Below are 13,351 nucleotides of genomic sequence, written 5' to 3' on the forward strand. Positions count from 1 at the left end.
TAGAAATATAACTGATAAAATACTTGTTTTGTATTTATTTTATTTTTATAAAAAAAAGAAAACAATTATGCACAAAGAAGTTTTGTTATTCATGTGGTTAAATACAACTAATTAAGAGGTCTGGTTGGTCCTAATGGTGCCATTCAAACATTCAGTATGTCTGTGACAGTGGTCATAATAAAAGATTTTGTCCACACTATTTCTCCTACATGGATGGTCATATCAGCATTGGGTATTCACAGAAGGCTTCTTATGATGTCTAGTTGGTCATAAATAAAAATGGTGCTGATCCAACTTCCAATATGACTACCTCTGTGGCCATCTTAATATTTTTTTATTACTGCTTCTCCTAGAGGACTGGTCTTAACAGTTTTGTGCTTTCACAAAAAGACTTCTTATTATGTCTAATTGGTACTAAATAGAATTGAATATGGCCATCATGATGGGCAACTTGAAAATCTTATCTGTGCTCCTGTTTCCACCAGAAGACTTCATACGATGCCTTGTGGGTCCTAAATAAAAATGGTGCCAAGTTGAAATCCAATATGTCAACTGCAGCATTTAATTTAAAAAAACCTGGTTTAAAAACTCCGTGGTCTTATCGTGACTTCTTGGAAATTCTTTTCAGCCTGTGAGCCCCTTTGAGACACTCTTATTATAGTATGTTTAAATGTTTCTGTTTTGAAATAACCTTTCCAATAAATATACGAATCTACATGTAGCATGCTTTCACCTTACCTACTGACCATGCTAATATAACATCAGTCTTAGTTGTTGAAGGAATTGGAGATGACCCATGTAGAGGCAGATTGCTGAATATGGACAGCTAAGGAGAAACTTGTTGGTTTGATAGCAAGTTCTGTGAGAATTTTAAAGATTCAATAAAACATATGGATTTTTGTAAAACTTTGAATAGTAGGATCCAAATGTGCTGTAAGTGTATAGGTGGATAAGTAGGCTGGTAGTTGGGTAAGTAGGCAGTTAGGTAGGTAAATTGGTAGGGAACAGTCCCAAGCTTTCTATTTCTATTGCATAAATATTACTACAGTAAAAACTGTTATCAGCAACCTCTGCTCTGAGCAACCACTTGTCATTTCCGACCACAATCATAATGCACAGATCGATTTTATTATATAAATGCGCTGCCATGAGTGACCAGCAACCACTGTATCTTGGCAAAATATGCATTTTGACACTGCTATGAATGACTACATTGCAAAAACTGGGATAAACACCACCAACCTTTATTTAATCCAATGACCACTTATACATTTTTTTTTAAAAACAAAAAAAACTGGCTACTGGTATCTGAAATGTTGTAAGTATGTGTATAGTGTTTTATATGTATTGTAAACCAGACTAAAATACCTGTAGAATACATGTAACTTGGTTCCTGGCCTTATCATAGCTGCAGGTAGGACCTGGGACCCAATATCCAGCTCCGTGAATGACCATATTGCGAGAACGGAGACAGACACTAATGATTTTTATGTAATCATTTGTAACAATGATCACCTGAATAGTAAAGATTGTTCTGATCTAAAACACATATGAATATAACAAAAAAGAGGATTCTGGCTTCCGGCTTGTATATAGTGACAGATGGTACAGCCCATAAACCAGGCTAATATACATGTCATGAATTGCCATTGTAGTGCTGAAATTAAGGTAGTGGTCACATATATTGTTTGTCTTTGGAGTTAATCCATATTACCTGGAGGTGAATAGGGTCTTTGTCTATTAAACCAGCAAGTGAGAATCATTTGTGGGATTCGATAAATAGTGTTAAAGGCTTGTGATTTTCTGTGTTTTTTTTCATGATGTTACAGGGATTACATGATTCAAATTTTAATGTTGGAGAAAATAATTTTTGTAAGTGAAAAAAGTGAAAAAGAGCAAACCACTCGCGAAATAGCGGTTTACATGTTGGTAAAACAAATTTAGGGTGTTATAAAAGAGAAGGAGTAAATCATAAATGATTTAATATGCTGATACAGTGTGACCCCGCTATAACACAGTAGTTGGGAGCCATAGAACCCAACCACATAATATACCGAACCGTGTTATATGCAACCAAGTCAGTTAGCTGAAAAAAAATGTACCCCCCAAAAAATTGTATGTGTGTGTGTGTGTGTGGATAATAAATGCGGGCGGTAGAATACGTGCTTCATCGGCACAGTTACCATCTTAAATTGATGCATATTAAATGAGATGTACACCTGTAGTGAAAACAGAGAAGACATATATAATAGTTTACTTTATGTAGAGAACCACAAATTGGTACATATACGTGAATACTGTTTATATATACTGAATCCACAATACAAGTGATTCCATTGAAAATATGCACACACAGCTTTAAAATATTCATTAATTTTGTAACAGGTCATATTGGTCTTAATTCAGTGGAAAAACATAGCACAATCACGTAACGAATGACGAAGCACATTTACTTTAAAGTACGTTCCAAGTGTAATGTGTTATATATTAATTTCCACCAGTGTTAGGTGACTATCAGTGTAATGTGTTATGTCTTAATTTCCACCAGTGTTAGGTGACTAACAGTTATTTTGTTGCGTCTTAATTTCCACAGGTGTTAGGTAACTAAATAAGTTATGTGTAGTTGTTATTTACATCTTAATTTCCCCAGGTATTAGGCGAAAAAGTAATATGTTACATCATAATTTCCACAGGTGTTAGGTGACTTACAAAGTAATGTGTACTTGTTTTTTACTTAATTTCCACAGGTGTTAGAGGACAAAGTAATGTTTGATTGTTATTTACATCTTGATTTCCACAAGTGTCAGGTGACAAACAAAGTAATGTGTGGTTATTTACATCCTACTTTCCACAGGTGTTGGGTGACAAATATGGGAATGTTCTGTGGTTAAATGAGAGAGAATGCTCCATTCAGAGAAGAAATCAGAAAGTCATTGAGGAAGCACCCAGGTAGACTGTTATGTTATAACCAGTTGAATACAGTGACCTTTAATGCAGTTTTAAGAAACACAGCAGTTGATGTTTTGTCTGTACATTTTGTTTTTCATCAATGACTGTCAGCAATTTGTTCAGTTGGTGGTTCATGTTGATTAAAGTCCAGACAGGTAAGCAAATAGATCATGCTTGTTTTGGAAATATATTTAGAATTTAGCGTTTGCAGTTAATAGAAAGTTATTTACCACTTAGCTTTTGCAAATTATTTTACAGTGCATTCTTTATTTTTCCTCTGGACTACTGCTGCACAGTTCTGCAGCATATTTGACTGAAAGTAACATTGAATGCATGGACAAGTATTAGTTTTTGTCTCAACACATTTCTAGTATAAATGATACACTGGTTTTTATATTGAGCCTGATGACTGGTTAATTGCTGTATTTGCCTGCACTTCAGTACATTTGTGGACCCAGCCATGAGGAAAGCCATGGGAGAACAGGCAGTGTCACTGGCCAAGGCTGTAGAGTATTATTCAGCTGGTAATTTTGTTTCTTTCATTAATAAATTCATTGTGCAGCTTAAAATCATATAATCATTACATAATTACCGCATCAGTATGATGTCGTTGTTGTTGTTGTTGTGGGGTTTAACGCCATTTTTCAGCACGATAGGGCTATACATGGCGGCCAGTATTAATGGTGGAGGAAGAACCCGGAAAACCCCGGAAAGAACCACCGACCCACGAGAAGCTACTGGCAAGCTTTCTCACATGCCCACATTGGCTGCAGTATGATGTCACTTCTTATCGAAGTGTATCTTACTGAAGTGAACTGTGGTTGAGAGATTTGGCATACAAGGGCATGGTTGTGACTGCTGTTTCTTATTAAATAATGAAAATCAAAATTACTTATGCAATTGTGATAAACATGATAACAGCCTTGTCGAAACAAATGATAAAGTATTCAAAAATAATGTGATAATTTGGCATATATTTGAGTGATTTATGACCTGCCATAAATTGGACATGTACGCTTTATATTGCGGAATACCAGTGTGATCTCAGTAATTGTGTCATACGGTATAAAATTCACCAACTTATCCTTTTGCTTTGTAGTTAATAAAGAGAGTCCATGATTTTCAACCTGTGGAAATTTCATCAATTTTTGAATATTCATTAGCTATATCTTTATGGACAGTTATTGACCGGGTGGGTGGGGGTGGTACCGTTCCTCATACTTTTCACTGAGCCAACTTTGGCAGAAGCATAACATGGAGATGACTTTGGTATCTAGTGTCCATCTATATGTATGTACATTCATATGCTCATCTTTATATCTGTCCAGCCACACCCTAGCTTAAACTCTTATTAAGGTTTTGTGTGGTTATTTTCTCCAGTAGAGTTGAACATACAATGTTACTCGCTAACAGTTTGGATTCATTTTGATGTGAGCAATACCAGTTTTCCAAATGCTTGGGGATGGGCTTGTCATGCTGGTTGTGGCCAGCTTTTTGCCTGTTTAATGTCGCTTGGGGATGGAGTTGATACACTGACTATGGCCAGCTTTTTTGCCTATTTAATGTCCCTTGCTTGGGGATGGGCTTAACACACTGACTGTGGCCTGATTTTGCCTATTTAATGTCCCTTCCTTGGGGATGGGCTTGACACACTGACTATGGCCAGCTTTTTTGCCTATTTAATGTCCCTTGCTTGGGGATGGGCTTAACACACTGACTGTGGCCTGATTTTGCCTATTTAATGTCCCTTCCTTGGGGATGGGCTTGACACACTATGGACCGCTTTTTGCCTATTTAATGTCCCTTACTTGGGGATGGGCTTGACACACTGACTGTGGCCAGATTTTGCCTATTTAATGTCCCTTCCTTGGGGAGGGGCTTGACACACTGACTGTGGCCAGATTTTGCCTATTTAATGTCCCTTCCTTGGGGATGGGCTTGACACACTGACTGTGGCTAGATTTTGCCTATTTAATGTCCCTTCCTTGGGGATGGGCTTGACACACTGACTGTGGCCAGATTTTTGCCTATTTAATGTCCCTTACTTGGGGATGGTCATGACATACTGAATATGGCCAGCTTTTTGCCTATTTAATGTCCCTTCCTTGGGGATGGGCTTGACACTGAATCTGGACAGTGTTACGTATATGTGATTTAATTCATATTTAGTTTAATTTAATTGTTTGTCAGTTTAAAATTTTGTATTCTATTATATGCTATTATAATGTAAATTTATTCACTAGAGATGATACTTTTTCAGAAAATTGTTTGACCTTGATTGTTAGTTTATAAACACCAGGTGTTAATCTAAATTCTACATGGTAAACAATTTTTTAAATTTTTATTTCTTGGAGTAGAATGATTGGTTGTCATCAGGGTCATTTTTGGTGTACGTGACATAAACACGATCACGTGACCCCCACCCTTTCAGTTTTGCAATTCCGGTTTTTCCATTACGCGCATTTGTTAATTTTAATAGAGATGCTTTGAGAGAGATTTCTCAGTTTTGGGCTTTTTATACTGATGTCAAGTTATTTTGTTGTAGCCAGATTTAAGTTATAATTTTCTTCAGATCAGTTGGATTGCAAAAGAATTAGTTCTTTTTTTCTCTGGAAATATTTTGAGTGTTCACACAGAAATTTTGGAAAGACATTGCTTACAAATTTAATTTGGATTTCCAATACTGGAGTGCCATTATTTGTATTTCTACAAAGAACTGTAGATAAGCACAGTACTGACTAAAGCATATGTCACCGTCATCGATCTTGGATTTTCCATCAGGATTTGAACTTGAAATTATTAGAACATTTGTTACTAGGACTTTTGCAAAATAATTCATGGATTATTCTTAGATTATTTTTGGATTTGATTCTTGAGACCGTAAGTTCTTTTTTCATTTTTACAGAATTTTTCCAGGAAAATAAATTATTTGTTAAATTTTAAAAAGCTTGTTGTCTTCACTCTTTCTGTGTTACTGTTTATTCGAGCCTAAACACGTAACAACAGTTTTTTGCTTATTTAATGTCTTTTACTTGGGGATGGGCTTGACACACTGACTATGGCCAGTTTTTTGCCTATTTACTGTCCCTTACTTGGGGATATGCTTGATCCACTGACTATGGCCAGTTTTTTGCCTATTTAATGTCTGTCCTTGGGGATGGGCTTGACACACTGACTGTGGCCAGATTTTGCCTGTTAATGTCTGTCCTTGGGGATGGGCTTGACACACTGACAATGGCCAGCTTTTTGCCTCTTTAATGTTCTTTATTTGTGTAGCTTAAGAAAGTGTACATGAACCTATATTTTTTATTAGTGATTTTGGATGGCTAGAACCATTATTTATGTAAAAGCTTGATATTTTTTCAATTAGTTAAAATCATTCACCAATTTCATAAGCACATCATCTATTGCTGTCACTGTTTCACCATATTTATTAATGTTTAATGCATACCCAAGTGAACATGATAAACCCAGATCTGCCCTCACATAATGCACTGTCAGATGTAACAAAATGGACTAGATCTGCCTTCACAAAATGCAGTTAAATGTAACACAATATACCCAGGTCTGCTGTCACATAATGCAGTCTGATGTAACAGAATATACCCAGGTCTGCTGTCACATAATGCAGTCTGATGTAACAGAATATACCCAGGTCTGCTGTCACATAATGCAGTCTGATGTAACAGAATATACCCAGGTCTGCTGTCACATAATGCAGTCTGATGTAACAATATACCCAGGTCTGCTGTCACATAATGCAATCAGATGTAACAGAATACACATGGGTCTGCTATCAAATAATGCAGTCTGATGTAACAGACTATGCCCAGATCTACCTTAACATAATATAAGTAAGGTGTAATGGAAAATAGACCTAGATCTGGTATTACATAATGCAGTCCAATGTAACAGAATAGACCTAAATCTGCTTTCATTGAATGTACTCTCAGATGTAACAAAATAGACCTAGATCTGATCTTATATAATGCACTGTCAGATGTAATAAAATAGACCTAGATCTGATCTCACATAATGCACTGTCACATGTAACAAAATAGACCTAGATCTGATCTCATAATGCACTGTCAGATGTAAAAAAATTAACCTAGATCTGTTCGCGCATAATGCACTGTCAGATGTAACAAAATAGACCATGATCTGATCTCATAATGCACAGTCAGATGTAACAAAATAGACCTAGATCTGATCTCATAATGCAGTCAGATGTAACAAAATAGACCATGATCTCATCTCATAATGCACTGTCAGATGTAACAAACTAGACCTAGATCTGATCTTATAATGCACAGTCAGATGTAAAAAAATAGAGATGTGATCTCACAAAATGCAGTTAGATGTAACTGACTAGACCAAGATCTGCCCTCACATAATGTATTCTCAGATATAGGTCTGTGCTCTTGGCATGAAAAAATAATCAGAACAAACAACATTGACCCAGATTCTCTGGTACATATTGTGCCTGTATGTCTTAATATACAGTGTTCATAGTTGCTTGCAGGTAATAGATTGATAAATATGAAGTTATTAATGTGTGATTTTATGCTTCTTTGAAGAGGCATTAGTTTAATTTTTCAATTTTATGCAAGTGATGCTTGTAATGATTTTCATATTTTCTAATTTTGGCAGAGTCCATGCCAAATTTTCATTAAGAAATCTTGAGAAAGATATGGATTATTATTTTGTCCTGTTTGTTGTTTGTTAAAAAAATAAATACAGGAATCTAGAGCTACTTTACTGTAAAAAAGTCATTCCAGTAATCCATATGATCATTCAGCTGTATTCTGTGTGTTCATAATGTTTGTCTTCATCGTCTTTCTCTCTTAAATTTGTTTTCTTTTCCAATGATGCATTTTATCAGGTTTAGCTATTCCATAATGCTTACTGCACATATGCAGAATCGTGTCCTAGGATTGGAAAGCAGGGCAAACATCTGTTTTTACAACCTGCACAAAGTTTTTAAGTAAATGATTATCTTCCTGTTTTGTCATAAACTTTTATATTTTTATAACTTTATAACTAATTGAATGGTATAATTAAAATTCCTTTTTAGTGGTACTGAACTTTTCACATAATTTTTTATAAGTAACTGAATAGTAGAATTCAAATACCATTTTTGTGGTACTGAATTTTTCACATAACTTTTTATCAGTAACTGAAAGTTTGAATTAAACTTTCCTTTTTGTGGTACCAAACTTTTCACATAACTGTTTATCAGTAACAGAAGGGTACAATTGAAAATTTCCTCTTTGTGGTGTCGAAATTTGCAGCTGATGCCATGGTAAGCACATGTTAGCATAGTTATTCATGCTTTGTCAAGGCAAATTTTAGTTTCTCTCCTTGTAATTTTTTGTGATTGACTGCTTCTCTGTTATTTCATTTGTGTTGTGTTTTATAGTTGTTGAAGCATGTATAAATACCAGTCATGTTGAGTCAAAAGGTATAGTAGGAAAAGCAGAACCTGTCATGGGTGTTATATAATTGATTTTGCAGAATCATTTGTGTATTGTGAAGAATACACTTTGTTGTCTAATTTTATTTTATGCTTTACCTCTATTGAATTAATACATTGTACTTGTTCAGTCATACAAAACATGAGACCTGCCTATGAAGGACACTAGGGGTATAAAGGAATGTCATTTGTGAACAGGTGTCCGTTCTATATACATTTAATTCTTTAGAGTTATTCAGGGTTCCCACGCTACTGGGAAACCGGGGAAAAAGTAGGGAGAAATGATAATTTTTTTCCTGACTCTGAAAAGTCCTTGAATTATGCAAATATTGATGAAAGTCATGAAAAACCCAGGAATTTTCCACCACCACTTGATGCCCAAAACAGTCATGTAATGGAGTTGTAACTAAACTGATTTTGAGTTAAATTGATCGAGTTCTAACCAGAATTTTCTGAGGGTGCAGTATGGATCATTTGGTTGTTTGCAGTGAACATATATGATGAGTCAGTCTAAATGCCCAGTGAATCAGATTTGTCTGGTAGACTTTTATTTTCAAAGTCAGTTTGATATCTGTATCTTTCCTTACATGGAAGGTATGAAAACCAGTCTAGCATCACAAGAGGCCAACATGGTGGTGGTAAAGCATAGTTGCTTACCGGATGGCCAAGCAAACGTTAAACGATGTTAGATCGAGTGATACATGCATGCAATCGATATGAAAATTACTTATTTCTCAGAAATTGTGAGTATTAAAATCATTATGTCTTTTATCTGCTGAAAGACAAGATAAAACTACGTTGTAGTTGAAATGTGACCTGGTACTCGCAATTTGCATTGCTAGTCACATGAGTACACAAATCTAACAACCCACATATTCAGATGTTGTAGAGAAAAAAATAAAACAATATTAAATGAAAGTCTTATACTGGTTTTAAAAAAAAATATACAAAAATGTATATATTCTGAGAACAACTTCTGGTTTTTGTTGTATCATGTGACTACCACGTTGACATGTGCTCTCTGCTTGATAAATCATACTGGCCAGATTGCTGACTTTTACAGAAAGTATCTGACTTTCATTTAATATGATTGAATTCCTTACAACAACATTATAAAGGAGTTTGTTGTTGTTATCACGTGACTACTGGACTTCCGATGTCATTTGAGATTTGTGAAGTCATGTGACTAGTAATGCATATAGCGAGTACAGGGCCAGGTTTCATCTTTGCTGTAGTTTTGTCTTGTCTGTCAGTGGATTAATGACATAACGATTATAATACTTGCCATTTCTGAGAAAATCATTTTCCTATTTATTTTATGCAGGTATGAGTCGATATAACATAAGTTTAAATTATCTGGGTCCTCTGGTAAGTGACTACCATATGTTACTACTGCACGGTGGTGGCAAATTCCAAATTTTTTATATGCCTCTTGCAATGATCCTACACCTTAACCTAAATGTCCAAATATGAAAAAAGAGGTGGGAATATTCGGAGGAAACTCGGATTAGAAAACGGACTGCTACTCATTTTAAGCCATATTTGTTGTCCAAATTGTTGAATTTCAGAGCTGAAATGAGAAATTGTTTTCTCTTGTATAATATATTAAAAAACAATATGAGCCCCAGTATCAATACAGGGCTTGGAGACTGATTTAACAAATTACGAGAAGTCAAGTTGATTTTGCAGAAAATCCAGTCCTTGTTTAGACAACAGTATATAATTTTGAAGGCCTTTTGTTAAAATTTTAATCAACCATTTTGAAAATGTTTTTTAAATGATGGATATTTAACCAGATCGTCTTAAGGAAATTAGGTTGTTTGAAAAATCTTGTTTGGGATTTTATTGGCACAGATAAATTCAGGGTTAAACTCTTTTCGTTACAAGTCAAGACTCTAATTTATTGCGTTTATTTTTTTTTTATACTGTAATAGGAAATGTTACTTTTTATGAGATGCAGATATATATATATATATATATATATATATATATATATATATATATATATATATATATATATATATATTGCTATAGAATTAAAGGTTTGAAAGGAAACAAAACATAATTTATGTTCATTATGTTGTTCCCACTTAGCAACATAATGCAGCAAAATAAAGTTAGAATTTTTATTCTGTACATTAAAATGACTTAACATACCAATTTATATGAATATAATCAAACTTGTTTCATGTGATACATTTTGTGGTTTTGTACGTGATCATCTTTTCTGACTTCAGTGTTTTTGGAGAGTCTCGAAAGAGAAACATCTTTAGGTTTAAAAAAATGCATGTTTTATTATCTAAAATGTTCGTTAATTCCATTCAGTAATAGTCATATGTGAAACTTGAAAAAAGTAATTTCATCCTTGAAAAACCCCAGAAATGACCTGGAAATTTATCTTTAGAAAAGCGTGGGAACCATGGTTATTGTAACTACACGGGTTCATAAATATTGTCCTGTATGAACAGGTGTTCTTTACATATAATCTTTGCTACGGTAGATTTTACTGTGCCACAGAAATAACAAATTGTGTAAAAATGTTCTTTATTTTCAAATCATTTGATTAAATTAAAATTCAGCGAAATCCTATTGCTCCAGATCCAATAGTGGGACATTGTATTATTTTACAGAACATTTATGTTGGGCTGTAGATCCAATAGTGGGACATTTTATTATTTTACACAACATTTTTGTTGAGCTATGGATCCAATAGTGGGACATTGTATTATTTTACACAACATTTTTGTTTGGCTCCAGATCCAATAGTGGGACATTTTATTATTTTACAGAACATTTTTGTTGAGCTATGGATCCAATAGTGGGACATTTTATTATTTTACAGAACATTTTTGTTGAGCTATGGATCCAATAGTGGGACATTTTATTATTTTACACAACATTTTTGTTGGGCTCCGGATCCAATAGTGGGACATTGTATTATTTTACAGAACATTTTTGTTGAGCTATGGATCCAATAGTGGGACATTGTATTATTTTACAGAACATTTTTGTTGAGCTATGGATCCAATAGTGGGACATTGTATTATTTTACAGAACATTTTTGTTGAGCTATGGATCCAATAGTGGGACATTGTATTATTTTACAGAACATTTTTGTTGAGCTATGGATCCAATAGTGGGACATTTTATTATTTTACACAACATTTTTGTTGAGCTATGGATCCAATAGTGGGACATTTTATTATTTTACACAACATTTTTGTTGGGCTTCTTGCATCTGTCTGTTCATCTGTCTCTTGTTTAATTGTGCCTTTGGTTTTTGTCAGGCACTGTGGAGTTTCTTGTTGACTCAAAGAAGAATTTTTATTTCCTGGAAATGAACACCAGGCTGCAGGTGGAGCATCCAATTACGGAGTGCATAACAGGAATAGATGTGGTTCACCAGATGCTACGTGTTGGTAAAGGTAAGTACATGTTTGTAATTTACATTAAAATTCAGTCATATTGAGCATCACAAGAATCAACTTGGTTCACCAGTTGGTCCAAATAAAGGTAATTTTAACCTTATAAATGGTGCATTAATGTTTTATCCAGCAAATTATCATTTAGGCCAAAAAGTTACTAAAATCTGGTTTATTTTTATGTATGATGAGTCAGAGAATGCACCATGGAAAAAACACTTAGTTTACAACATATTTAGTAGGCTATTAATTTGGATTGATGGGAACTATGGTGAAAACAACATATTTAGTAGGCTGTTAATTTGGATTGTTGGAACCATGGTGAAAACAATATATTTAGTAGGCTGTTATTTTGGATTGATGGGAACCATGTTGAAAACTACATATTTAGTAGGCTGTTAATTTGGATTGGTAGGAACCATGGTAAAACAACATATTTAGTAGGCTGTTATTTTGGATTGATGGGAACCATGTTGAAAACAACATATTTAGTAGGCGGTTATTTTGGATTGATGGGAACCATGTTGAAAACAACATATTTAGTAGGCTGTTATTTTGGATTGATGGGAACCATGTTGAAAACAACATATTTAGTAGGCTGTTATTTTGGATTGATGGGAACCATGTTGAAAACAACATATTTAGTAGGCTGTTAATTTGGATTGATAGGAACCATGGTGAAAACAAAAAATTTAGTAGGCTGTTAATTTGGATTGATAGGAACCATGGTGAAAACAAAAAATTTAGTAGGCTGTTATTTTGGATTGATAGGAACCATGGTGAAAACAAAAAATTTAGTAGGCTGTTAATTTGGATTGATAGGAACCATGGTGAAAACAAAAAATTTAGTAGGCTGTTAATTTGGATTGATAGGAACCATGGTGAAAACAAAAAATTTTGTAGGCTGTTATTTTGGATTGACGGGAACCATGTTGAAAACAACATATTTAGTAGGCTGTTATTTTGGATTGATGGGAACCATGTTGAAAACAACATATTTAGTAGGCTGTTAATTTGGATTGATGGAACGATGGTGAAAACATATTTTGTAGACTGTTAATTTGGATTGATGGAACCATGGTGAAAACATCATATTTAGTAGGCTGTTAATTTGGATTGGTAGGAACCATGGTAAAACAACATATTTAGTAGGCTGTTAATTTGTATTGATGGGAACCATGGTGAAAACAACATATTTAATAGGCTGTTAATTTGGATCATTGGAACCATAGTGAAAACTACATATTTAGTAGGCTGTTTGGATTGATGGGAACCATGGTGAAAACAGCAAATGCAGCTTGAAGATAAATCATTTTGAATGCTTACTCAGTAGTGTTGAAAAGCAGTTTGAGTAAAGCTTATGTCGTCTTCTAATTTTATTGAACTGATCTTGTTATCAGAGATTGAACAAGCCATAGCTAAACAGAAGTGGGGTGGGGTAAATGTTAAAAATATTCCAATATTGGTAAGCAAAATTGTTAACCTGGCAGACAAAAGTAATTTTAGA

General features: G+C 34.3%; 1 protein-coding gene across 1 annotated transcript in view; it reads left to right on the plus strand.

Moving 5' to 3' along the window:
* LOC149799210 (propionyl-CoA carboxylase alpha chain, mitochondrial-like) overlaps positions 1-13,351 on the plus strand; it is a 107,931-nt gene that overhangs the window by 48,846 nt on the left and 45,734 nt on the right. Inside the window, exons 9-11 of the mRNA XM_089958479.1 lie at positions 2,855-2,949; positions 3,391-3,473; positions 11,710-11,847. Of these exons, the coding sequence (XP_089814605.1) occupies positions 2,855-2,949; positions 3,391-3,473; positions 11,710-11,847 (316 nt within the window). The remainder of the gene's footprint in view (positions 1-2,854; positions 2,950-3,390; positions 3,474-11,709; positions 11,848-13,351) is intronic.

The sequence above is a fragment of the Sinohyriopsis cumingii genome, chromosome 5, assembly GCF_028554795.1.
Source record: "Sinohyriopsis cumingii isolate HCF-2022 chromosome 5, ASM2855479v2, whole genome shotgun sequence".
Classification (NCBI taxonomy): domain Eukaryota; kingdom Metazoa; phylum Mollusca; class Bivalvia; order Unionida; family Unionidae; genus Sinohyriopsis; species Sinohyriopsis cumingii.